The sequence below is a fragment of the Oncorhynchus gorbuscha genome, linkage group LG17 (genome assembly GCF_021184085.1).
Source record: "Oncorhynchus gorbuscha isolate QuinsamMale2020 ecotype Even-year linkage group LG17, OgorEven_v1.0, whole genome shotgun sequence".
NCBI classification, from domain to species: domain Eukaryota; kingdom Metazoa; phylum Chordata; class Actinopteri; order Salmoniformes; family Salmonidae; genus Oncorhynchus; species Oncorhynchus gorbuscha.
This window is the reverse complement of record NC_060189.1, coordinates 25,320,187-25,347,502: the sequence shown is the minus strand read 5'-3', so window position 1 is coordinate 25,347,502 and position 27,316 is coordinate 25,320,187. Positions and strand designations below refer to the sequence as shown.

Genomic DNA, 27,316 nt, shown 5'->3' with positions numbered 1-27,316 from the left:
AAGTTGGTGAGGGAGATAAGTCTCCAACTTCAGCGATTTTTTTTTTTTGCAATTCGTTCACAGGCAGCAGAGTACTGGAACGAAAGGCGGCCAAATGAGGTGTTGGCTTTCGGGATGATCAGTGAGATACACCTGCTGGAGTGCGTGCTACGGGTGGGTGTTGCCATCGTGACCAGTGAACTGAGATAAGGCGGAGCTTTACCTAGCATGGACTTGTAGATGACCTGGAGCCAGTGGGTCTGGCGACGAATATGTAGCGAGGGCCAGCCGACTAGAGCATACAGGTCACAGTGGTGGGTGGTATAAGGTGCTTTAGTAACAAAACGGATGGCACTGTGATAAACTGCATCCAGTTTGCTGAGTAGAGTATTGGAAGCTATTTTGTAGATGACATCGCCGAAGTCGAGGATCAGTAGGATAGTCAGTTTTACACGGGTACGTTTGGCGGCGCGAGTGAAGGAGGCTTTGTTGCGGAATAGAAAGCCGATTTTAGATTTGATTTTAGATTGGAGATGTTTGATATGAGTCTGGAAGGAGAGTTTAGTCTAGCCAGACACCTAGGTACCTAGGTACTAGATGTCCACATATTCTAGGTCGGAACCATCCAGGGTGGTGATGCTTGTCGGGCGTGCGGGTGCAGGCAGCGAGCGGTTGAAAAGCATGCATTTGGTTTTACTAGTGTTTAAGAGCAGTTGGAGGCCACGGAAGGAGTGTTGTATGGCATTGAAGCTCGTTTGGAGGTTAGATAGCACAGTGTACAAGGACGGGCCGAAAGTATATAGAATGGTGTCGTCTGCGTAGAGGTGGATCAGGGAATCGCCCGCAGCAAGAGCAACATCATTGATATATACAGAGAAAAGAGTCGGCCCGAGAATTGAACCCTGTGGCACCCCCATAGAGACTGCCAGAGGACCGGACAGCATGCCCTGCGATTTGACACACTGAAATCTGTCTGCAAAGTAGTTGGTGAACCAGGCAAGGCAGTCATCAGAAAAACCGAGGCTACTGAGTCTGCAGATAAGAATATGGTGATTGACAGAGTCGAAAGCCTTGGCAAGGTCGATGAAGATGGCTGCACAGTACTGTCTTTTATCGATGGCGGTTATGATATCGTTTAGTACCTTGAGCGTGGCTGAGGTGTACCCGTGACCGGCTTGGAAACCAGATTGCACAGCGGAGAAGGTACGGTGGGATTCGAGATGGTCAGTGACCTGTTTGTTGACTTGGCTTTCGAAGACCTTAGATAGGCAGGGCAGGATGGATATAGGTCTGTAACAGTTTGGGTCCAGGGTGTCTCCCCCTTTGAAGAGGGGGATGACTGCAGCAGCTTTCCTATCCTTGGGGATCTCAGACGATATGAAAGAGAGGTTGAAATCAAATCAAATGATGAGTGTGTGATTTTTATCTTTTAATTTGCAGGCTGAGCAACTAGCCTATACAGGGTACATAGACATTGGCAAGTCAAATACCTTTTTTGACTTGGCCTACCTATTGTCATTATGCATTGACATTCACATTTTTACATTCTAAAATATGTCAGAATAATGTGGGTATTGCCTGGCTAAATAGACAGCATGCTCCTGACAAACACACTAATGAAGTCTGTCCATGTGGTAGCTAGACAGAATAACATAGAATAAACTAGCTTTTAGTCTAAATCTTTGGTTGTACTCACTGTTTAGCACATGGCCTCGCATGTGAATCCTTAAAGAGATGGGTGGGGCTAAAGCTTAAGATGGTGTAAACAATGCTGAACGGGTGTAGACCAAGAAGAGCTTTCCAGTAGGTGTACCAAAACATTCAAGGGCCATTTTCTCAAAAGTGGGGTTACAAGTTTATCAACTTTCAAAGCAGAATTACTTTCCCATTGTTCTTCAACTGTACTGTATCATAAAAAAAATTATAGCTCTGCGTCTCTACTTGATTCCAAAGTTTAAAAAAAATAAAAAACACAATTTCAAATGTTGCTACACAAGATTGAGCCGTTCAGCCACATGTGGAATAAGTCGAGGTATGAATATTTTCTGAAGGCACTATTAGCGCAGTAGAACTTCTAAATCGGCTACCATAACTTCAATGACTTTTCAAGGACCAAAAAGCCAAAAGAAAATGTCTGATTTTCAAGGTATACTATTCCATGATGACTGAATTGCACATCACAAATACTTAACCAAGACTTTATAAATATGTGTTTTGCATACCCATTCTTGCCTTAGAATTTAATGGTAGTTGGTAGTAACTTGGAACGTCTTTCCTACCCGCTCCTCGTAACAACCGGCTTTTTGAGAGCTATGCGTTCTCTCTGCCTGACAGTTTGTCTGTAGGCTATATCTGTGCAGAGAGCATGTGATAAATAAGCATCCATTGTTTAATCGTTTTTTAAAATCAATTATATAGCCTAGATTAAAAATAGCATTATTACAATATTTGTTTCTCTGCCCACTGACTGTGCTGATTGACTGGCCCGGAGGGTTTCCGAAACCTCCCTCATAAAGGCAAGTTGTGACGCGCGCACACACGGGCATTTCCGTGCTGCTGTTGCTTCTTTATTTTTGGTCAATTGCAATTCAATTCAATTGTTTGAATAAATCATGATAATAAAATAATTATAACGTGACCAGGTCCATTGTTTTCACTGGCACCCTTGCAACCAATTAAAGTGTGACTGTTTTGATCGTGGTACCGAATCCTGCCCGCACCCCCCATACACATACACATTTTGAGTCAGTGTGGTGTTGTAGGGATAAGACGCATGCCATTAAAAAAAATACAATCATTTGTGGGCTTATCCTTTCTGTTATAGTCTAGATTTTGATTCAAAGTTACATCTTCATTACATGTAATTTGAATGGAGAGCATAGTCTTATTTGAATTGCAATTCTCACCCTGGTTTGTCTTAACCCAGTGGTATTTGCATGGCCACTTCCCGGCTTTGGCTGGCAGCACTGGCACTGGGCAGTGAGTGGGCAGGCTGGGTGAGTGGGTTTAGGAAATGAAAGGGGGGATTGATCAGGATACAGCCTCTGCCTCTCCACAGTCCTCTTTGTCCATTCATTGTGCTTGTGGGATTGAACCTATTGATTGTGCAAGTTTCCCCTGAAGAACGATTCTGAGGGAAGATTGTATTTGATGGGGACATCTCCGGGTAAGTGGAGCACAGACCTCCAAACACCAAGACTGGAGTATGGTGACTAACTGTAGATAACATTGTTGAGGATTACATTATAGATGATAAATCGGAAATGCTGCTATTGTCACATTTTGGACTGGTTCTGAAGACTTTAACCTAGAGTTGGGCAATATCTCAATTTATTTATTTTGTTTTCTCTTTGTTGTACAATTTTTTTTAAAGGTCAAATTCACTCAATTTCAAACGGTCAGCAATGAATTCAGGGTTGTGAAATTATACCTAGGCTAGTTTATAAGCCTTCCACAACTATGATACCAGCTAATAATTAAATTATTTTATCAAAATAGTTTAGCCTGCTTTTTTTTTGCAATCAATGATCTGGCTTTCAAATCTGTCTTTTGAAAATGCAATGTTTAGTTCCAAATTTAACCAGAGCCTTGCATAATGCACATTCACTAATAATGTCTAACTTCTTGTAGCAGGCCTTGGGCTGTAGGAAATGTTTATGAGACCGGTGTTCAATCACACAAGCCCACGTGCTAGTGAGTAGCCAGCTAATCTTTTAAGTTTCAAGTTTAGCCAATTTGGATCTATTTGCTAGCTAACAAGGCAGAACAGTTGACTTGTTATAGGGCGAACGTTTAAAAAAAAAATTGCAACTTCATATTAATCTCCAGCACCACCCCTACATCAACATATGACATAGAAACTCAACAATGTTTGATTGATGACATCATTGGAAACACAGAGAAATGTAAGTGTTTCCAATGTCATCCTCAACCAATTAGTAGGCAATGCCTACTCACAAATGGTCAACATCACACAATGATTGTCATTGGAAACACATATTTTTTTTTTACTACAAAACATAGAAATGCATAATTTTCATATGTTGGGGTGGTGCTGGAGATGAATGAAGTTGAACATTTAAATGTCAGTTTATGAACAGTTTTCTGTGTCTCCAACTTTTTGAATAGCATCGTTAGCCTGTCCACTTTTGCTTAAGATGTTGAAATCAAGTGACCTACCTCATTTCTCTCCAATTCCCAAAATAATTGTTTTATGCTTATTACACATTTATAAAGACTAGACGGCTAGTATAAGTCTTTGGCTAAAATGCTGCTATTGGTACTTGGTACTGAAATGCCGCATGCGACAAACTGAACATTAATTTCCCAGAATTTTGAGTAGTTGAGACATAAAAGGGTATGGTTAGAAAGGTGAACTTCTCTATTACAGTAAAATGGGTTTCTGTGGACCAAACCTGAAATGCACATAGCGAGTTGAAACCACTTGTTAGAGAAGATCCCTCATTTTTGTTGTGTGTGTGTGTGTGTGTGTGTGTGTGTGTGTGTGTGTGTGTGTGTGTGTGTGTGTGTGTGTGTAAACCATAGGGGAAGAGTCGAAGCATGAGGTTTCACTCATTAAAATCTATCCAAAATAAGCCCCATGCGTTTCTATGGGCTCATTTTGGACCTAAGCTGGCCTTTGGGACAATGACTCCCATTGTTAGAGTGTAGACATGAGCATCTTGCAATTATATACAGATCTCTGGTGTAAATGGGAAGGTGCACACAGCACAGAAAGAGACAATCAAAAAGACATGACAACAATCTACCATTAAAAAAATGTGATTCTTGCAATACAGGCATCTGGAATGTCACGCAAAAAATATAAAAACATATTGCCCTACCTTAAGCCCCTCTGACCCATAATAACCCACTGTGCCATCCTCACATGACGATAGAAGCAGTCATGGGGTCATAGCCAGGGCTATCGCTTTAACAAATGTCTCATACTACGTTAACGCTGTGCTGTCACTAAGTCTATGACTAGGGGACTGCAGGTGGCTCCTTATTGTGTATGGTGGCAGGGCTGGATTACAGGTGATGCTCAGATCCTCCATTCTAATCCCTTCTAAGAATCAAGAGGCTAAAAATGCCCACTCTGGCCCAGGTCGAAAGGCAAAGAGATTACAATAAACTAGAGCACAGATTTAAGTCTGTCCTTGCTAATGCAATGATGAAGAGGCCTCCAGGTGACATTGCACACTTCACTTCTTGTCCTTAATGATGGATAATGGACTGGCATTTATGTCCAGTCTTCCTATCCAACGCCAAATGGCTTCACTGGAATGGTAGAGATGTAATGGCCCAGTGTCATCAAGCTAGAGAGATTTCATTGACTGTTACCACTGACAATAACAGCTGTGAAGGGGTGGTTGCTGAAGGCTAACAGAAGAGTGGAATTGATCCTGCTTTATTGTGGACTGATCGCAGCGGCCATGACCTGTTTCATATCATATTGATTGCACTCGTGTGCAGTCAGTCAGTGATGGCAGAGCTACAATATTCCCCTGTGAGTGGGTTGTCTAGCAGACCAGCTCTCAAACCTGTTCTGACTGAGACCATGTGTTTTCCAGGCTGCCTGGCTGTGGGGACAGGTGGCCAGGGGAGGGAGGATGAGTATGGGGAGGCGGTGGTAGTCGTTGCAGTAACGAGGGCTTTGGGGATTACAGTGTAGTGGTTGGTTGTTTAGCCCAATCGCTAATAAAAGGAAAGGTTGGTGGATTTTTAGTCAATTAATATAATTGATTCTGAAATACTGTAATCAGTCAAAATGTCAACCTGAACTCTTTTATTCTGTGGGGGGTGGATGACCGAACAGAAGGCCTGTGTGTTGGATGGGAGGAGAGCATGGGGTTTCCCAGCTGTAGGGGCCAGCTGGTGGATGTAGAGTATTGGTCTGTTCTGGAAGAGGCATCTCCATTCACCAGGCAGACCAGGCCCATAGTTACAGCCGACTGAGAGACTGGGCATCACAAGGGTGCACCAAGATAGAAATGTTAACCACACACTAAATAGAGAAGTTGTTATGATGAGGCCATTTTGTCCTGTGTATTTTTAATTTGAGTCAGCCAGTTCAGGCCCCAAGTTAGTGTGACTAATGCGGTAGAGGTATTATGCTGCTGACCATCATGTGAGTCAGAGAGCCTCCCCAGTCTGGTCTGGATAGTCCTGTAAAGGAGACCTGACACACATCTTAAACTCTGCTCTTCTACAGACTAGTGCAGAGTAACAGCTGCGGCGTGGCTAGCTAGCTGACAGATGGAGGGGGAGCATTTTAAAGTGCTTTATGTAATAACCCAGCTATAATCCAAGGTGACGCTTAGATAACTAATACAATGAATGTGATATATGTGGATGAATGAAAGTGGATTACAAATGGCCCTGCTCCAAAACCCCCTAGGAACACACATTATTATTCATGCATTCACGTACAGACAAGAATATTCTGTAACGTTCTTTTTTCAGAGATCTTTTCTCTCTTGGAAGAATATCTTTATCTACCCTTTGGGGGAATGAATGAACTATTCCTGAAATGTTAGAAACTCTCTCACATTCTTTCTCCCCTTTTTTCTGATAGGTACAATGGCTCCCTCCCAAACGGAGACCGGGGCAGAAGGAAAAGCCGCTTTGCCCTGTACAAGAGAAGCAAAGCCAATGGTGTTAAACCCAGCACCGTCCATATCCTCAACACGCCACAAGCCAGCAAGGTAAACCAGGAACCTAGCCTACTCGCATATTCATGCACAAACTAAGTAATTGATGGGTGAAGACTGAGTTCTCATGAATATGTTATTACCCTTCTTAGCAAATTGGTAGAATGACCAACAATTGACACAACAGTGAGAACCAACACTGAATTTAAGTCATTTGACTTTTAAACACGTTTTTCACGTATCTAACTTGAAATCTCAGTCAAGAAAATATTGTTGCTCTATTGATGGCTCTGACATTTACTACACAAAAGCTGCTGCCAGACCTCCTAGCTTTGCTATGTGTGGTGTCTGCCAGAAAACTGCCAGTCCAGTACAGCATGTCTGTCCTCTTGCATTCCTACATTTGGTATCCTAGCAGTCAGCTAAACAAGCTAGAGTGCCTGCTGCTGACGTCTGCAGTTTTTAGAAGCACATGTTTCAAAGCACTTCTCCTTTTTGTTTTTGGGCCTTCTGGCTTAAGGCCCTTCAGTCTGTGTTAGTCTCCCACCCTGTAGCCTGACTGTGTCTGATAGCTCTTCTCACTGGGAGAAAAGGTTTAGGAGCTAGCTGTTAGCTGATAAAGGCTGTGTCATCTCTGACTGCCTGTTCAGTGAACTGTACTGGGCCCTGCTCTCTCTGCTGTTTCACGACACACGCCAGTATGTGTAGGTTTATGTAAGAGGTCATGTACAGCCTGTTTTTTTAACCCCCCAGCACCTTCACCTCCCCTTCCCTCTGCCACCCTGGTATCAGGGCCTCTATTAAACTTGGTTTAGTGGGGTGAAGTGAGGAGGATGTTGTTGCAGTTGGCTGACCTTCCCCTCACAGCTGTACACACAGATGAAAATAGCTGTTCCTTCTTCTTCAGTTTGTCAACTTCTGCCCTGCTAGAGCTGCCCTGGTCAACTGTATGTGCTGTTATTGTGAAGTGGAAATGACTAGGAGCAACAAGGGCTCAGATGCGAAATGATAGGGCACACACTCGCTGCTGAGTTCCAAACTGACTCTGGAAGCAACGTCAGAACAAGAACGGTTTGTCGGGACGCGAGCTTCATGAAATGGGTTTCCATGGCCAAGCAACCGCACACAAGCCAAAGATCACCATGCGCAATAGCAATGGTTAACTGGAATGTTGTAAACATCGCCACCATCGGACTCAGTGGAAACGAGTTCTCTGGAGTGATGAATCATGCTTCACCACCTCCCCCAATGCCTAGTGCTAACTGTAAAGTTTGGTGGAGGAGGAATAATGGTCTGGGGCTGTTTTTCATGGTTCGGGCAAGGCCCTTTAGTTCCAGTGAAGGGAAATCTTAATACTACAGCAGAGATTGTAGACGATTCTGTGCGTCAGACTTTGTGGAAACAGTTTGGGGAAGGCCCCTCCTGTTTCAGCATGACAATGCCCCCCATGCACAGAGCGAGATTAATACAGAAATGGTTTGTCGAGATGGCACAGAGTCCTGACCTCAACCCTACTTGAACACCTTTGGGAAGAATTGGAACGCCATCTGCGAGCCAGGCCTAATTGCCCAACATCAGGGCCCGACCCCACTAATGCTCATGTGGCTGAATGGAAGCAAGTCCCTGCAACAATGTTCCAACACCTAGTGGAGAGCCTTCCCAGAAGAGTGGAAGCTATTATAGCAGCAAAGGGGACCAACTCCATTTTAATGGCCATGATTTTGGAATGAAATGTTCGACAAGCAGTTGTCCACGTACTGTTGGTCCTGTAGTGTATTTGGCTGTTTTCGCAGCATAATATTTAGAAATTGTCCTTTTCGGGGTTAGAATAAATGCTAACTCCTGTTCGTATTAGCTTGTAACATACTGTAGCTAGCCATATACAGTGCATTCAGAAAGTTTTCAGACCCCTTTTACTTTTTCCACATTTTGTTACGTTACAGGTTTATTCTAAAATGCATTTAATTGTTTCTTTCCCCGTCAATCTACACACAATACCTCCATAATGACAAAGCAAAAAAAGGGGGGTACGATGCTACAGGCTTGGCACACCTGTATTTGGGGAGTTTCTCCCATTCTTCTCTGCAGATCCTCTTAAGCTCTGTCAGGTTGGATGGGGAGTGTCGCTGCACAGCTATTTTCGGGTCTCTCCAAAGATGTTCGATCAGGTTCAAGTCCGGGCTCTGGCTGGGCCACTCAAGGACATTCAGAGACATGTCCCGACGCTACTCCTGTGTTCTCTTGGCTGTGTGCTTAGGGTCAATTGTCCTGTTGGAAGGTGAACCTTTGACCCAGTCTGAGGTCCGGAGCGCTCTGGAGCAGGTTTTCATCAAAGATGAAGGACAGCGGAGTCAATCACCACCTTCCGGAGACACCTGAAACCCCACCTCTTTAAGGAATACCTAGGATAGGATAAGTAATCCCTCTCACCCCCCCATTTAAGATTTAGATGCACTATTGTAAAGTGACTGTTCCACTGGATGTCATAAGGTGAATGCACCAATTTGTAAGTCGCTCTGGATAAGAGCGTCTGCTAAATGACTTAAATGTTAAATGTTAAATGTTAGTAGAACAGGTTAGTGAACTCAACCCCGGGACAAGCTGGATAAGGGGACTGAGGCTTCAGTGTGTTAGTAGAACAGGTTAGTGTCATAAGGTGAATGCACCAATTTGTAAGTCGCTCTGGATAAGAGCGTCTGCTAAATGACTTAAATGTAATGTAAATGTAAAGATCTCTCTGTACTTTACTCCATTCATCTTTCCCTTGATCCTGACTAGTCTCCCAGTCCCTGCCGCTGAATAACATCCCCACAGCATGATGCTACCACCACGATGCTTTACCGTAGGGGTGGTGTCAGGTTTCCACCAGACATGACGTTTGGCATTCAGGACAAAGAGTTAAATCTTGGTTTCATCAGACCAGAGAATCCTTTAGGTGCCTATTGGCAAACTCCATGTGGGCTGTCATGTGCTTTTTGTACTGAGGAGTGGCTTCCATCTTGCCACTACCTTAAATGGTGGAGTGTTGCAGAGATGGTTGTTCTTCTGGAAGGTTCTTGCATCTCCACAAAGGAACTCTGGAGCTCTGTCAGAGTGACCATTGAGTTCTTCATCACCTCCCTGACCACGGCCCTTCTCCCCCGATTGCTCAGTTTGGCGGGGCGGCCAGCTCTAGGAAGAGTCTTGGTGGTTCCAAACTTCGGTTTAAGTATGATGTATGCCACTGTGTTCTTGGGGACCTTCAATGATGCAGACATTTTTTGGTACCATTCCCCAGATCTGTGCCTCAACACAATCCTGTCTCGGAGCTCTATGGACAATTCCTTCGACCTCATGGCTTGGTGTTTGCTCTGACATGCACTGTTGACTGTGGGACCTTTATGTAGACAGGTGTGCCTTTCTAAATCATGTCCACATGTGGACTCCAATCAAGTTGTAGAAATATCTCAAGGATGATCAATGGGAACAGGATGCACGTGAGCTCAATTTCGGGTCTCATAGCAAAGGGTCTGAATACGTACGTAAATAAGGCATTTCTGTTTTTATTTTTATTATTTAGCAAAAAATTCAACCTGTTTTCTGTCATTATGGGGTATTTTGTGTAGATTGGGGGGGGGGGGGACTATTTAATGCATTTTAGAATAAGGCTGTAACGTAACAATGTGGACAAAGTCAAGGGGTCTGAATACTTTCCGAATGCACTATAGAAATTGATGGTGTTACTTGAAGCCTAGTTTTAAGTGTAGTTGATTGGGGACTGACGTATTGGTTTTACATCAATACAAGCATTATTCTCTTATTACCCCCAAGAGGGTATGAAATGCACATAAATATAGGCACATTTTGTTGGTAGGCAATAAGGAGATTTTGAATCTTGCCCGCATGGGGGATTCGTCAGTGGTGTTGCCATGGCATTCCCATTGTTTTGATTGAATCGATTCATCTCTTTACCGCATCTATACCTAACGTCGTTGAGCCAGCACTGAGGGTTCTATTTGAAAGTAGAGATGTGAGATATCAATTGAGAGGGTAACTGTTACATGTGGATTTCCAAGTGTGTACTTGTCCACCAACGCTTTCTCTTGCTCAGCAGGAATGTGTTCTCTCACTCTCAGACACTACACCAAATCTCCCTCCTCACACTCTGTAGTAGGCCCATGTGAACACGTTGAGAAAGCGCTCCGACTGAGTAGGGCTCACGTGTCTGTGCACACTCTGGTGCTAACGACCGATAATGAGGAGCTCCCATGATCACTACCATACTCCTATTCAAATCCTGCCTCTGCTCCCTAATCTGCTCACTTGATCTCAATTACAGGTGTCTGTCTGGGTGTGTTTGTGTTCCTTTGGGTGTTCCCTAACAAACGGTTTAGACCTCGCTCTCTTCAGGTCTCAGTTGGTTGTGTGGGATTTTAGAACTGGGTATGTGGCAATCCAAAGTAGCCAAATGTTGTGTTATAGGCCAATTCCCACAAGTGTAAAGCATTTATGTAACAGGTTTCTTACAAAAGACATATGAAAAGTACATGCATTTACATCATTTACATTTAAGTCATTTAGCAGACGCTCTTATCCAGAGCGACTTACAAATTGGACATGCATAAGCATGTTAGCAATTGAAAGGGAACAGTTTGGAGATAATAGGAAAAATTATTAGACCAAAGTTTAGGACACACCAGTTCACCTGACACAACACTGAATAAACTGTTGCTTTTTATGTGCTTTTTTTTAGATTTACTGTACTTTTCACCACATTTGTTGATAATGAATTTTTGAAAATACTCTGGATACATTCAGCAACATGATAATATTCCTCAAATGTGGGTTAGGTGCAACATAACACAACACACACTGGTGTCTCCCAAGTGGTCGCGCACAGTTAAGTAATTTCAATGCAGTGCCTTTTAGGAACTAGAGCAAGCACACTTGTAGTTGTTTTGTTTGAAACCCAGCCCTGCGTCCCCACCTTTACACAATTACTGTTTACGCAATCCAAAAACGGTCCGTTTTATCAATCCAAATCTGGGTCAGGTGACCATAATATGAAAGCTTGTTCTATTACCAACATGACTAGCTAAGTTATAAAATGTGATCTTATATTGTTAGGCTTTCACAGGGAAATTCTGAGAAACAGATGGTAGTGTTGGTGACCATAAAATTATGTCATGAGTGCATTCCTGTGCATACTCCACTGCGATTTGTTTTCACAATAGACAAACCGTCTCATTCTGTTCAGAACATCCCAGGGTATGATGCCATGTCATCTTGTAACTAAATCAAACATAGTGATCATAAACATTGACACTATGACACGAGTTTTATGATTCATAAAAAATATATATTTCACCTTTTTTATTTAACCAGGTAAACTAGTTAAGAACAAGTTCTCATTTACAACAGCGACCTGGCTAAGATAAAGCAAAGCAGTGTGACACAAACAACAACAGTTACACATGGAACAATCAAGTGTACAGTCAACACAATAGGAAAAAAGTCTATATACAGTGTGTGCAAATGACGTGAGGAGATAAGGTAATAATTGGGACATAAGAGCGAAGTAATTACAGTTTAGCAAATTAACACTGGAGTGATAGATGAGCAGATGATGATGGGCTAGTAGAAATACTGGTGTGCAAAAGAGCAGAAAATTAAATAAAAACAATATGGGGATGAGGTAGGTAGATTGGGTGGGCTGTATACAAATGGGCTATGTACAGCTGCAGCGATCGGTTAGCTGATGTTTAAAGTTAGTGAGGGAAATAGAAGGCTTCAGCTATTTTTGCACTTCGTTCCAGCCATTGGCAGCAGAGAACTGGAAGGAAAGGCGGCCAAAGGAAGTGTTGGCTTTGGGGATGACCAGTGAGATATACCTGCTGGAGCGCGTGCTACGGGTGGGTGTTGTTATCATGGCCAGTGAGCTAAGGCGGAGCTTTACCTAGCATAGACTTATAGATGACCTGGAGCCAGTGGGCCTGGCAACGAATATGTAACGAGGGCCAGCCGACTAGAGCATACAGGTCACAGTGGTGGGTAGTATATGGGGCTTTGGTGACAAAACGGATGACACTGTGATAAGACTGCATTGAATTTGCTGAGTAGAGTACTGTAAGCTATTTTGTAAATGACATCGCCGAAGTTGTGGATTGGTAGGATAGTCAGTGTATTTTTGGCGACATGAGTGAAGGAGGCTTTGTTGAGAAATTTTTGGATTGGATTGGAGATGTTTTAATGAGTCTGAAAGGAGAGTTTACAGTCTAGCCAGACACCTACTAGGTATTTGTAGTTGTCCACATATTCTAAGTCAGAACCGTCCAGAGTAGTGATGCTAGTCAGGCGGGTGGGTGCAGGCAGCGAACGGTTGAAACGCATGCATTTGGTTTTACTAGCGTTTAAGAGCAGTTGGAGGCCACGGAAGGAGTGTTGTATGGCATTGAAGCTCATTTGGAGGTTAGCTAAGTGTCAAAGAAGGGCCAGATGTGTACAGAATGGTGTCGTCTGCGTAGAGGTGGATCAGGGAATCACCCGCAGCAAGGGCGACATCGTTGATATATACAGAGAAAAGAGTCTGCCGGAGAATTGAACCCTGTGGTACCCCATAGAGACTAGAGGTTGACCGATTTTAATCGGAATGTCCGATTTAATTAGGGCCAATTTCAAGTTTTCCTAAACAATCGTAAATCTGTATTTTGGGGCGCCGATTTGCCGAATTTGTTTTTGCTTTTTAATTTAAAAAAATAATTTATTATAATTGTATACCTTTTTTTTATTTAACTAGTCAAGTCAGTTAAGGACACATTCTTATCTTCAATGACAGCCTAGGAACGGTGGGTTAACTGCCTTGTCACCTTGTCAGCTCGGGGGATCCAATCTTGCAACCGTACAGTTAACTAGTCCAACGCAATAACGACCTGCCTCTCTCTCGTTGCACTCCACAAGGAGACTGCCTGTTACGCGAATGCAGTAAGCCAAGGTAAGTTGCTAGCTAGCATTAAACTTATCTTATAAAAAACAATCAATCATAATCACTAGTTAACTACACATGGTTGATGATATTATCTAGCGTGTCCTGCGTTGTATATAATCTGATTGAGCATACAAGTATCTGACTGAGCGGTGGTAGGCAGATGCGTAAACATTCATTCAAACAGCACTTTCATGCGTTTTGCCAGGAGCTCTTCGTTGTGCGTCAAGCATTGCGCTGTTTATGACTTCAAGCCTATCAACTCCCGAGATGAGGCTGGTGTAACCGAAGTGAAATGGCTAGCTAGCTAGTGCGCTAATAGCGTTTCAAACATCACTCGCTCTGAGCCTTCTAGTAGTTGTTCCCCTTGCTCTGCATGGGTAACGCTGCTTCTAGGGTGGCTGTTGTCGTTGTGTTGCTGGTTCGAGCCAGGGAGGAGCAAGGAGAGGGACGGAAGCTATACTGTTACACTGGCAATACTAAAGTGCCTATAAGAACATTCAATAGTGAAAGGTTCATGAAATACATATGGTATAGAGAGAAATAGCCCTATAATTCCTATAATAACTACAACCTAAAACTTCTTACATGGGAATATTGAAGACTCATGTTAAAAGGAACCACCAGCTTTCATATGTTCTCATGTTCTGAGCAAGGAACTGAAACATTGGCTTTCTTAGATATCACATATTGCACTTTTACTTTCTTCTCCAACACTTTGTTTTTGCATTATTTACTTGAGGCTAAATTGATTTTATTGATGTATTATATTAAGTTAAAATAAGTGTTCATTCAGTATTGTTGTAATTGTCATTATTACAACAACAAAAAAGAAAATAACCGGCCTATTAATCGGTATCGGCTTTTTTGGTCCTCCAATAATCGGTATCGCCGTTGAAAAATAGGGCCTACCAGAAGTCCAGACAACAGGCCCTCCAATTTGACACACTGAACTCTGTCTGAGAAGTAGTTGTTGAACCAGGCGAGGCAGTCTTTTGAGAAACCAAGGCTGTTGAGTCTACCGATAAGAATGCGGTGATTGACAGAGTCGAACGCCTTGGCCATGTCGATGAAGACTGCTGCACATATCATAATCGCCATCTTTTATCGATGGCGATTATGATATCGTTTAGTACCTTGAGCGTGGCTGAGGTGCACCCGTGACCAGCTCGGACACCGGATTGCACAGCGGAGAAGGTACGGTGGGATTCGAAATGGTCAGTGGTCTGTTTATTAACTTGGCTCTTGAAGACTCTAGAAAGGCAGGGCAGGGTGGATATACAGTGGGGGAAAAAAGTATTTAGTCAGCCACCAATTGTGCAAGTTATCAAACTTAAAAATATGAGAGACAGCTCCTTGGTCATGGCCATAGTGGAGTTTGGAGTGTGACTGTTTGAGGTTGTGGACAGGTCTTTTATACTGATAAGTTCAAACAGGTGCCTTTTTAATACAGGTAACGAGTGGAGGACAGAGGAGCCTCTTAAAGAAGAAGTTACAGGTCTGTGAGAGCCAGAAATCTTGCTTGTTTGTAGGTGACCAAATACTTATTTTACACCATAATTTGCTAATAAATTCATTTTAAAAATCCTACAATGTGATTTTCTGGATTTTTTTTTTCTTCTCATTTTGTCTGTCATAGTTGAAGTGTACCTATGATGACAATTACAGGCCTCATCTTTTTAAGTGGGAGATCTTGCACAATTGGTGGCTGACTAAATACTTTTTTTCCCCACTGTAGGTCTATAACAGTTTGGGTCTAGAGTGTCACCACCGTTGAAGAGGGGGATGACCGCGGCAGGTTTCCAATCTTTAGGGATCTCGGACAATACGAAAGAGGTTGAACACACTGGTAATAGGGGTTGCAACAATGGCAGTGGATAATTTTAGAAAGAGTGGGTCCAGATTGTCTAGCCCAGCTGATTTGTACGGGTCCAGGTTTTGCATCTCTTTCAGAACATCTGCTATCTGGATTTGGGTGAAGCAGAAGCTGGGGAGGATTGGGCAAGTAGCTGCCGGGGGTACGGAGCTGTTGGCCGGGGTTGGGGTAGGCAGGAGGAAAGCATGGCCAGCCGTAGAGATGCTTCTTGAAATTCGCTATTATCGTGGATTTATCGGTGGTGACAGTGTTACCTAGCCTCCGTGCAGTGGGCAGCTGGGAGAAGGTGCTCTTATTCTCAATGGACTTTACAGTGGAAATATGAAGTGCAGGTATTTGGCTTGCTTGTATGACATTAAATAAGTATTTATAATCCTGACAGCTTTCAAAATACATTGAGTCCTCTCAATGTACAGCATTTCCCTTACTCAGACAACAGTTGCCCATTTAGCGGGAGGGATGGGGGGGAGCAAGTTCTTGTTGCGTATGGTTCAGGACGTCTGTCAGTCAAAACCCATACAGAGCTGTGAAGCAAAGACCCTGAGATCTGACATCGTGTATAGCATGTTACTGTACAACCACTGCGTTCCAATTTAGGAGCTTATCGGTGTCCAAATCTGCCATTTCCAACCTGTATACGAGTGTAAAAAAAGCATTTTTTCCTTTTAAGTGACAACTACCAGAATTTAGTGGTTACTGCCCTACAATCAATGAAAAAACAGGACCCATCTTGAATGTATTGGTATGTCGTTGTTTTCCAGCTGGCGAGCATAATGCAGCTGTCTTCAGAGCGTAGGCAATTTTTTTGTTACTGTTAACATTCTAAGTAACTTCTAACATTAAACTATTCTTGTACCTGTGTAATAAAACTGTAATTACTTTTGGAGCAACATTTTATTAGTATGTTTTTATTAATACTTTGCATTTTAATTGCCCAATGAGCTGAGTGTTTTCAACTCCTGTACATGAGGAATAGTCACTTTTCCTTATTCCATGTATGTAATCACGCCATTATTATGCTATTTTAAAGCAATTTACAAAGTTAAGTAACAATGTTGTTTTTGTAGTAATCACTAAGTTACTACACATGTATAAGAACCTGATGTAAAGTGTTGTAAACTGTTACTTTACCACTCATTATGAAAATATATTTGTTAGTAATTCTGAAGCTGCAAAAGTGTTCTACTCTAATGTTGACATGTCCCTTGTGTATTTAATTATAGGCTATATTATTTAGACTAATTCAATTAACTGTTGTTGTGTAACTGTAGTTGAGGAAGCATTTGGTTCTTCATCAAATATTTGTCAGCCATCCATTTTATTACTGTCATTAAAATACCTTCATTTTTATTTGCTTTTCTGAGACCTGTATTTGAATATCAAAGAAAGTAGTTGACTTAGTTCTCTATAAACTATATCCAACTACCTTGATTATTTGAAAAGTTGGTATTTTCTACCCAGGTCTGGCTGACTGAGTATGAATTGTATCTGACCCAATTGTATCCGACTTCATCTGATTGACTGGCCTATGTTGACTGAGCCTAGAGGACAGTTTATGGTCACTGTCATGGAAGTGTTACTTCACAGGAACACTGATCCTTACTGTCCCATTCCAGGAATTCCTTCCAACGTTTTTATCCAGTGATATAATGAAGGGTTAGTGCAACCATTTAATGAGTCCCCATCACGAGTGGTGGTGCGGTTGCGGAAGGCATTAGTTCCCACCCTGAACTGCTGGCACATGGCTGATCTGATGGTGTGAGAACAAAGTAGACGCATGACACTTCCTAGCCCAGTTTAGACCCGAGTGGAACTCTGGTTTAGTATTATAACATATACCCTAACCCTAACCCACCTTTCAAATTATTTGCCCACCTCTGTGTCTCAAATCAGTTTATTTGTCACGTGCGCTGAATACAACCGGTGTAGTAGCCGGTGTAGTAGACCTTACAGTGAAATGCTTACTTACAGGCTCTAACCAATAGTGCAAAAAAGGTATTAGGTGAACAATGGGTAGGTAAAGAAATAAAACAGTAAAAAGACAGGCTATATACAGTAGCGAGGCTATAAAAAGTAGCGAGGCTACATACAGACACCAGTTAGTCAGGCTGATTGAGGTCGTGTGTACATATAGATATGGTTAAAGTGGCTATGTATATGTGATGAACAGAGAGTAGCAGTAGCGTAAAAGAGAGGGTGGTGGGTGGGACACAATGCAGATAGCCCGGTTAGCCACTGTTGCAGTGATTCAACCAGGCAGGATGCTCTAGATGTTGCAGCTGTAGAACCTTTTTGAGGATCTCAGGACCCATGCCAAATCTTTTCAGTTTCCTGAGGGGGAATATGCTTTGTCGTGCCCTCTTCACAACTGTCTTGGTGTGTTTGGACCAATCTAGTTTGTTGTTGATGTGGACACCAAGGAATTTGAAGCTCTTAACCTGCTCCACGACAGCCCCATCGATGAGAATGGGGGCGTGCTCGGTGCTCCTTTTTCTGTCGTCCACAATCTCTCGAAGGATATGGCAGTGCGAATGTTGCCTGCAATCCATGGTTTCTGGTTGCGGTATGTACGTACAGTCACTGTGGGGACGACGTCCTCTGCACTTATTGATAAAGCCAGTGACTGATGTGGTGTACACCTCAATGCCATCGGAAGAATCCCGGAACATGTTCCAGTCTGTGATAGCAAGACAGTCCTGTAGTTTAGCATCTGCTTCATCTGACCACTTTTTTTATAGACAGAGTCCAATTTCTTTTATTATTTTTTTTTTTGCTTTTAATTTTTGCTTGTAAGCAGGAATCAGGAGGATAGAGTTGTGGTTGTATTTACCAAATGGAGGGCAAGGGAGAGCTCTGTACGTGTCTCTGTGTGTGGAGTAAATGTGCTCTATATTTTTTCCCCCTCTGATTGCACATTTAACATGTTGATGATAAATTTGGTAGAACTGATTTGCCGGTGCAGCGTGTATCCCGCTAGCTGAATGTCTGCATGTTTGGTGACACTTTTCCCATGTCTGAATGGATCTCCGTAATCGGAAGACAGTTCTGATTTAAGAGGTTGTTGTTTGCATCGGTGAGCAGTGCCCAAGAAAATAAATAAATCCAATTGTTAGATGCTACCACTCCCCTCCCAACCAAAACCAAACATTGATTTGATGTGGTCTTCTCACTTTGCACGCACACCTGTTTCACACCTGCCGCAGACGAGAAGTAGACTGGACGTGTGCACGAACATTGACATCCATGTTACATTTTGATTTGTAGGGGGGTGGTAGCATCTTAACAATTTCCTTAAATGATTTATTGGGCTCTGCGACACAAACAAGGATATCTTAATCAGAACAGTCTACTGATTTAAGGACATACCATTCTAAACATGGTAGTCATTTTAAGCGTCCTTAACTCGAACGCTTCTCCAAAATTATGCTGGAAGACGTAACGTTACTGCTAAAATAACTATTTACTTGTGTAAACTGTATAGGTGACAGCAAGCTCTTTAGGGTTAGCTGCTTCCCTGATTTCATCACCCTATAGCACTTAAGAAGCCTTTTGATTCAGTAGATTTATGATATCATTATTAATGAGCTCATACAATGTAATTTATATTTGACTTCTAATATCCTATTAACCTTTTCAATGTAAGAACTGTCAGTATCAGTCCGTTGCATGGTATAGAAGGCCTCTTCTGATGTGCTTCCTCTGCTGTTGCAGGCGGTGAACTGCAAAGTGCAGCACAGTATTTCCTACACTCTGTCCAGGAACCAGACCGTAGTGGTAGAGTACTGCCATGACAAAGACACAGACATGTTTCAGGTAAGTCCGCCCGTTTCAACATCCCAGATACTCTGTTGGTCTAAGCTTAGCAGATGACCCTGCCGTATGTATATTATCCATCAGTCCTAAAAATCGGTGTAAAACACTCAAACCATAAGTTTACAAGACAATCTGCTTAGTAATAGACATTGATATTGCATTTCAACAATCAACTGCGGTCTGTTTTGCAGAACTTAAATTTTTTATGAAGTGCTAATCTGCCTCATAGATTTGTTTGCTACATGGCAGTGTTTCTATAGCATTCAGTCTCTGTGTTGGTCTTTCTCTTAGTCCCTTCCCGCTCTCCTTCTGTCAAGTAAAGACATGTTCTGTTACCCCCCTAGCATTAATCTAAATCCAGAGCACAGACCGCTCTACTCCCACCAGAGGAATTGAGACTGCTCCAGACACCACCTTCACATTCAACCCTTTATTGTGTTATTGTGTTCAACCATTTATTGTGTTCAACAAAAAGCCATAACCAGCAGAGAGATGATAAATACCAACAAATTATTATGGAAATGAGATGGAAAAGCATTGACTTTTCTGTGTGAAGCTGAAATGTATATAATTATTTAATCAGTATCTTTTTGTATTACAATTCATACAAATTCTATTGGTTTGTGACCTTGATTTGATAAAATAACAAATGGGTGTATTTAGCTAGCTGATGGAGGCCTTTTTTTATATTGATACATTAACAGTCACTGTTCATTCCTGTCTTTGGACCATTCAATGAGATTCTTTCATACCATTAATTTCTGGTTGTGGGAATTTGTCGATCATTAGTGGTGGCAATGTCTAAGCCGATGGTTTAATTGACTATTTATGAAGGAAATTGCCCATGATTGGGGACGTTGACCGTAGAAAACGATTGGGCTGATATTGGCCTTTTTGTAGTGTCTCAGCCCTTCTCTATCGGCTTTTCCGAAAGTCTCTCTACATAGCAAAGCTGCTGCTATGCCAGCCGCCACTCGGAATGTCTAGCTGGGAAAAACAGCAAGCTAGCTCATTCTCCAACTGAAAGGTGCAGTATTGAGAAATGGATGAATTGGCAGTGGCCAAATTTGAACTCCTGTTGCAAATATTAGTTTAGTTAATATACTAATAATAAGCATTGCTGCCAACTCTCACACATTGGCCCATTTGAACCTCTTCTCAAGCTCACACGCCACATCTCTTTATATCTCACACATTGAAAAGTACTGCTTTTATTTTTCTAATTAGTCTATTCTATAGTCGGTGCATTAACTTTTCAACTGTGTTTCAAATCTGAGCATCTGCGCCTGCAAATTAACATCACAGAACCTCCATTGTCCTGCCACAGCACTGTGAACCACACCACATTTAAGCATATGATTGATAGTTGTAAGGGATCAAGGGGATGGGATGAGTGTTTTTATAGAAACACCCCTCAAGATTCGAGCAGAGCTGAATAGCAAGAACATTCTCCTCTGAGTTTATAAAACTGCAAAAAGAGTAGCATGGTAGGGCTGTTTTTATGAACAATTTCCATAATATGTGGTTGCTGTTACTTACAATTTTAAAAAGTATTTCACCTTTATTTAACCAGGTAGGCTAGTTGAGAACAAGTTCTCATTTGCAACTGCAAACTGGCCAAGATAAAGCATAGCAGTGTGAACAGACAACAGAGTTACACATGGAGTAAACAATTAACAAGTCAATAACACAGAAGAAAAAAAGGAGTCTATATACAATGTGTGCAAAAGGCATGAGGAGGTAGGGGAATAATTACAATATTGCAGATTAACACTGGAGTGATAAATGATCAGATGATCATGTACAGGTAGAGATATTGGTGTGCAAAAGAGCAGAAAAGTAAATAAATAAAAACTGTGAGGATGAGGTAGGTGAAAATGGGTGGGCTATTTACCAATAGATTATGTACAGCTGCAGCGATCGGTTAGCTGCTCAGATAGCTGATGTTTGAAGTTGGTGAGGGAGATAAAAGTCTCCCAACTTCAGCGATTTTTGCAATTCGTTCCAGTTACAGGCAGCAGAGTACTGGAACTAAAGGCGGCCGAATGAGGTGTTGGCTTTAGGGATGATCAGTGAGATACACCTGCTGGAGCGCGTGCTAAGGATGGGTGTTGCCATCGTGACCAGTGAACTGAGATAAGGCGGAGCTTTACCTAGCATGGCCTTGTAGATGACCTGGAGCCAGTGGGTCTGGCGACGAATATGTAGCGAGGGCCAGCCGACCAGAGCATACAAGTCGCAGTGGTGGGTAGTATAAGGTGCTTTAGTGACAACATATACTAAAGTAATTTTACTACACACTTGCATTAGTCCCCTGTTTGGTGATTGGCATTTAGGCTGTTACAACGACAAGGCAGCAGACAGACCTACAGTATGTTTTAGCAGGGAAGTTTGGTAGGGTGACCTAACATGTAAGTATGAAAATAATTTTGTCAAACCGATTGTGAACCAAAAAGTGTAAGTTTGATTCAAGAGCTGGGAAAATAAATATACAAATAATTTGGTTAGGGTGTAGGGCAGGGGTCCCCAAACTTTTTCCTGTGAGGGCCACATAACTTTTCCCTTCTCTGATGGGGGGGCCGGTGTCAGTTTGTAACAGAAAAAGTGTGACGATCGTAGGGGAGGGAGCTTAAAAAATTTATTGTTTTCCAGAAAGCCACACATAACGAAATAACCCTTTCCAGGTTCTTTACAGAAAAAAAGTCAGGAAACAAATAATAACACTATTAATGAAATAAATAATAACTAAACAACCCTCTCTGAGTTCTTCACAGAAAAAACAGGAAATAAATAATAACTAAATAACTCTCTCTGGGTTCTTCATAGAAAAAAAAGCCATGGAACATTAACTTTCTGTCGTGCCATGCACAATCTTAACAGATAAAAGTTCAGCTCAGTTGTCAGAGCAGAATCTCTCTGACACATATGAGCAGTCTCTTAAAGTTCTTGTGTTCCTTCCTTATAATCCTTTTGTAGGTTCCAGTAGGCTTGTAGACACCGCTGTTTGCAGCTCTCTCTCATCAACTTCCCTGTGAAAACCACAAAAGAAGCAGGTTGAGAAACTGAACTAAGTGATACAGCACCTACACAGCACAATACATTTCACTACCAGTATGGTTGTAAAGATGGATTTTATCCCAATAGATTTTATTATGATTATATTTGTTTATGCTCAGAATGACTCATTCAAGTCAGAAAAGTGAGCTTACCTATGTATGTTCATCAGTGTGAACTGTGGGCCTGCATCTGGCTGGTGAGAAGTTGAATATCAGGTTCCATTCTAGTTACAGCCAGTCTCAAGCACTGATGTAAATGTTCATCTGTCAATCTTGATCTCATCTGGGTTTTCAGCAGTTTCATGCGAGAAAAGGTTTTCTCGCAGATATACGTGCTGCCAAAAACTGTGGACATTTTCATTGCGTGTTTTTTGATGTTTGGATATGTGTCGTTTGGGAGGGCGGCATAGAAGTCAATGAGACTGTTGGGCTTGAATGCGTCTTTCAGAACATCACAGTTCTGTAACTCAGCCAACTCAAACTGATATGAAGGCTGGGCTTCATCAATGTCGGCAACAAAGGGGTTCTGAAAAAGACGGATTTCTTTTGCATGAACATGTAGTTCACTGAATCGCACACCGAACTCCGCCTTCAGCATTTCCAGTGCTTCCATGCACTTTTCAGCTGGGAACGGGACCGCTGGGTTCTCTGTTGACAGGTTTTGGGTAGCAGGAAGATGGATGAAGTTGCGCTTTTTCACTTGTTCCAAAAGCAGCGCTAATTTCACCTCAAATGCTTTTATGTGTGAATACATGTCGCAAATGAGTTTCCCCCGCCTTGTAGCTGCAAGTTAAGGCTGTTAAGTATTTCTGTCACGTCTGTTAAAAATGCGAGGTGCCATTTCCATTCTGGGTCGATCAGCTCTGGGACCGTTTTGTCTTTTAAGTGAAGAAATGCGTTAATTTCGGGTAGCAGCTCGTAAAAACGCCTCAAAACTCTGCCCCGGCTCAGCCATCGGACCTCTGTAGTACAGCACATCTCCGTGCGTAGACTCCAGTTCAGACAGGAATTCTTGGAACTGCCTGTGTTTAAGTCCCTTTGCTCTGATGAAATTTATGCACGACACCACAACCTTCATTACAGAATCCCACATCAACACTTTGCAGCACAGTGCTTGCTGGTGAATTAGGCAGTGGACTCGTAGCGGGGCGGTGAGACCCCTTTTTCCAACTCCCGGTTCATGCGTCCTATTAGACCGCGAACCATGCTAGGAGCCCTGTCAGTCGTGATGCTAGCTAGCTTTGACCAGTCCAGGTCCAACTTCTCCATGGTTTGGCACACTTTGTCAAAAATATCCTCTCCCGTTGTAGTCCCTTTGAGACTTTGGAGGGCTGCCAGCTCCTCGCATATCTCAAAGTTTGCGCTAACTCCACGAATAAAAATGAGCAGTTGCGCTGTGTCTTGCACGTCCGTGCTCTCATCCAGTGCTAATGAAAAAAAGTCAAATTCTTTCGTCTTCTGCTGCAGCTGGGCATATACATTACTCCCGATTTCTTCAACGCGTCTGGTGATTGTACTCGCCGACAGACTTACAGCATTAAATGCATCTTCTCGGGACACACCTCCTCCGCGACAGCATCCATACATTTCTTAATAAACTCTCCGTCAGTGAAAGGCTTACCGCTTCTTGCTATCAGTTTAGCAACCCGAGCTGGCCCGAACGGATGCCTGGTTCAGCTGAGCTTGGCGTACAAATGTATTCTGCTGAGATACTAGTCCACTTTTTAGCTTTGAGAGTTTGTCTGCTCGTATTTGGCCTTGCAAGCTATCGTACTTGTCTTTGTGACGGGATTCATAGTGTCGGCGAAGATTGTATTCTTTGAATACCGCCACCGTCTCTTGACAGATGAGACAAACAGCCTTTTCTTTGCATTGAACAAAAAAAATAATCGTTTGTCCACTGCAGGTTAAATACCCTGCATTCTGAATCAATTTTTCTCTTACCTAACCTTTTCGCCATTATTCAGTTCTCTCTTTGACAGGGCCGGGCCTAGGATTTTTTTTCTGGAGGCCAAATAGGAAAAAAATTGATAGCGTCTCTGGTATTGTTCAGAGGGCCGGGCCAAATGTGCTGACGGGCCGTATCCGGCCCGCGGGCCGTAGTTTGGTGACCACTGGTGTAGGGGCAGGTTTGTATGATCTATTTACTTATTTAATCTGATCAGTGGATTAATTCTCATTCTTAACAATGGGTTAAAATGTATAGGTAATTACATGTGCTTGTCAGCACAATTATTTTATTATTCCACTACCCAATTTTGCCAGTGTAAAAATATTTAATATCTGATATGCCTACTTGTCTTTGAAAATGAATTAGAGGCTATGTACTTTTTCAGCCTTTTCATGTTTAAAAAAAATAAGTAATGCAAATAAACATTGGATATTAAATGCTCCCGGCCTCAAATAATCATTTGACATTAATTAGTATTGTGCACATGCACAACTCATAAACGCATCATATTTTGTCTATGGAGAGTAACATGATGGCAAGGATCGTCAACTAGTAGGCATAAACCACCTGAATATTGATATTCATTACATTTTTCTTGCAATAAGCACGCTAAGCAGGTGGGTATGTGACCTTTTAGCAAAGATTACGATAACTGACCCTTTCGTGTGTGGTCTTAGCTAGCTATATTAGCTATAATGCTAGTTAGCGGGATAAATATGCTGCAAAGATATCAGATAGGCGCTTAATGGCCAATTTAGCTAGCAAACGTTAGCTGGTAATCATTTTGAACATGCATCATTTTTGTCAACGAGCCATCTGATTTGTAGTGTAATGTTAGCTATTTATTGGTGTGCTGATTTGACCAACCGCAGCCATAAATAAACAGTTGCTAGTCGAATTAGATCATTGTCATAATAGAGAAAGAATATTTTAGTGTTTTAAATGTTATCTCATAGTATCAGTCAACAGCACCAAGTGATATGAGCAATGGAGAGACAAACTGGAGCAGAGTTATAAGCCTCGCTCTAGCCAATCGTAGCAGTAGGATCAAATTACAACCCGCCCATTTCTTTACGGCTGAACTAGCCAATTGAGTAATATCGAATTTCATCTTGTTGTTTAGTTGTTTAGAGATGTGTCCTGACAGTTGGGGAAAAAATGATTATCACGGAGTAGAATCCGTGATCACAAACCACGACATTACGTTGGACCCGTTTACATTGAATATATGTTATTTTATATTCTCAAACTAACAGCAGTGCCTATATGATGTCCTTACATGCGGGAGTGATGCTTCTATGCAATTGTTGTTTATCTCTGGGCTAATATTACATTGACATTTAAGTCATTTAGCAGACGCTCTTATCCAGAGCGACTATAAGTCCCAAATGGAAGTCACAGTCATCTGTAGCACCATAGACTCTACTGATCAGCCAAAAACAAGCTAGATAACTCAATGCATGCACACACTCTTATTGAATATGCCTATTCTATCTTCATTTACCCAGGTTATCAAGAGATGTGCCTTTTTTTTAATCACATGACCGTTATGTAGTTATATTGGTGAAAACATAGTCAATACATAGTCAAATGTATTCTTTTGATAAAGAAATGGATGCATTAATGCACACATTGCTGTCTCTGGAAAATGTTGTCATCAACATTTTCAATTGTGATATTGACTATCAGCCACTGACCTTCTTGACCCCCACAAATCTACATTGGCTCTAAAAAAAAATGGTATCTGCCATTCCCTAAAAACAAACACTTTCTAAACAACTGTTTTACAAATGGCTGTTCAAATTGGAATGGTGCACTTGTCTGTTCTAACCTGGGCGGATTCTGTTGTCCTGCAGATTGGCCGCTCCACAGAAAGCCCCATAGACTTTGTGGTGACGGACACTGTGTCTGGGAGTCAGGAGGGAGAAGAGACGCCCATCACCCAGAGCACCATCTCTCGCTTTGCCTGCCGTGTCGTCTGTGAGCGGGTCCTGCCCTATACCGCACGCATCTACGCTGCTGGCTTTGACTCCTCCAAGAACATCTTCCTGGGGGTAAGACTAGGCTCAGAGGGCACTATCCCAGGGATAGAACATCTGCAGGGTTGACTGGAATTCAGATACAAATGTTTCTAATGTAAAACAACACATTTCACTGCACCTATCCAGTGTGACAAAATATATAATTATATATTTTAATGTTCTTGCTACAGTATCTATTTTATGACAATGAACACTAGCATGTTTCTTCTTTCTCCTCTTGTTATCCTGCTAAGATTCAAAGCCTGGTTTGCATATGCATGCCTAGCATTCCAAGCAGAGTAAACTAGATTAGCACCCAATGTATACTTGCACCAGTGTTATGTAAGTTCACTACAGTGTGTTTGTGTGTCTGACTTTCCTCCTGTTTTACCCTCAGGAAAAAGCCGCCAAGTGGAAGAACCCGGATGGTCACATGGACGGGCTGACGACCAATGGCGTGCTGGTGATGCACCCCAGGGGTGGTTTCACGGAGGAGTCCAAGCCGGGTGTATGGAGAGAGATCTCTGTGTGTGGGGATGTTTACACCCTTAGAGAGACCCGCTCTGCTCAGACCCGTGGCAAACTGGTCAGTAGCACTGATGATGCTCCACCATTACACTCACCAAATCTGTTCAGTCATTTAGGTCAAGGAATGAACCATTAACAAACATCAGGCCATTCAACATCATAACTGTTACACTGTTACATCTTTACAAATAAAATTCCATACCCAATTATACTGAAACCAAATTGATCACAATACAACTTTTATATAGGAAGCAGATGTTTTAGGTAGCATTCTCTTATCTTAGTTTCCCTATACTTAGTGCTCTCACCCATGGGTTACTGGGATCCCTGGACTGAAAATAATTTCCCAGGTCCTGTCATTTTATCGTACAATGTTGCACTAATGCAATTCCACAAAATAAACATGTGCAGCAACAGATTAGCAAAAAATACAATGGCACATTATCCAAACGGGTTGTCGCATGGAAGCTTTTAGCCT

At 42.2% G+C, this 27,316-nt stretch overlaps 1 protein-coding gene across 1 annotated transcript in view; it reads left to right on the top strand.

The window, feature by feature from the left end:
• LOC124001743 (E3 ubiquitin-protein ligase pellino homolog 2-like) overlaps positions 1-27,316 on the top strand; it is a 46,994-nt gene that overhangs the window by 15,799 nt on the left and 3,879 nt on the right. Inside the window, exons 2-5 of the mRNA XM_046308770.1 lie at positions 6,557-6,686; positions 19,181-19,282; positions 26,146-26,343; positions 26,708-26,896. Coding sequence (XP_046164726.1) covers positions 6,557-6,686; positions 19,181-19,282; positions 26,146-26,343; positions 26,708-26,896 — 619 coding nt within the window. The remainder of the gene's footprint in view (positions 1-6,556; positions 6,687-19,180; positions 19,283-26,145; positions 26,344-26,707; positions 26,897-27,316) is intronic.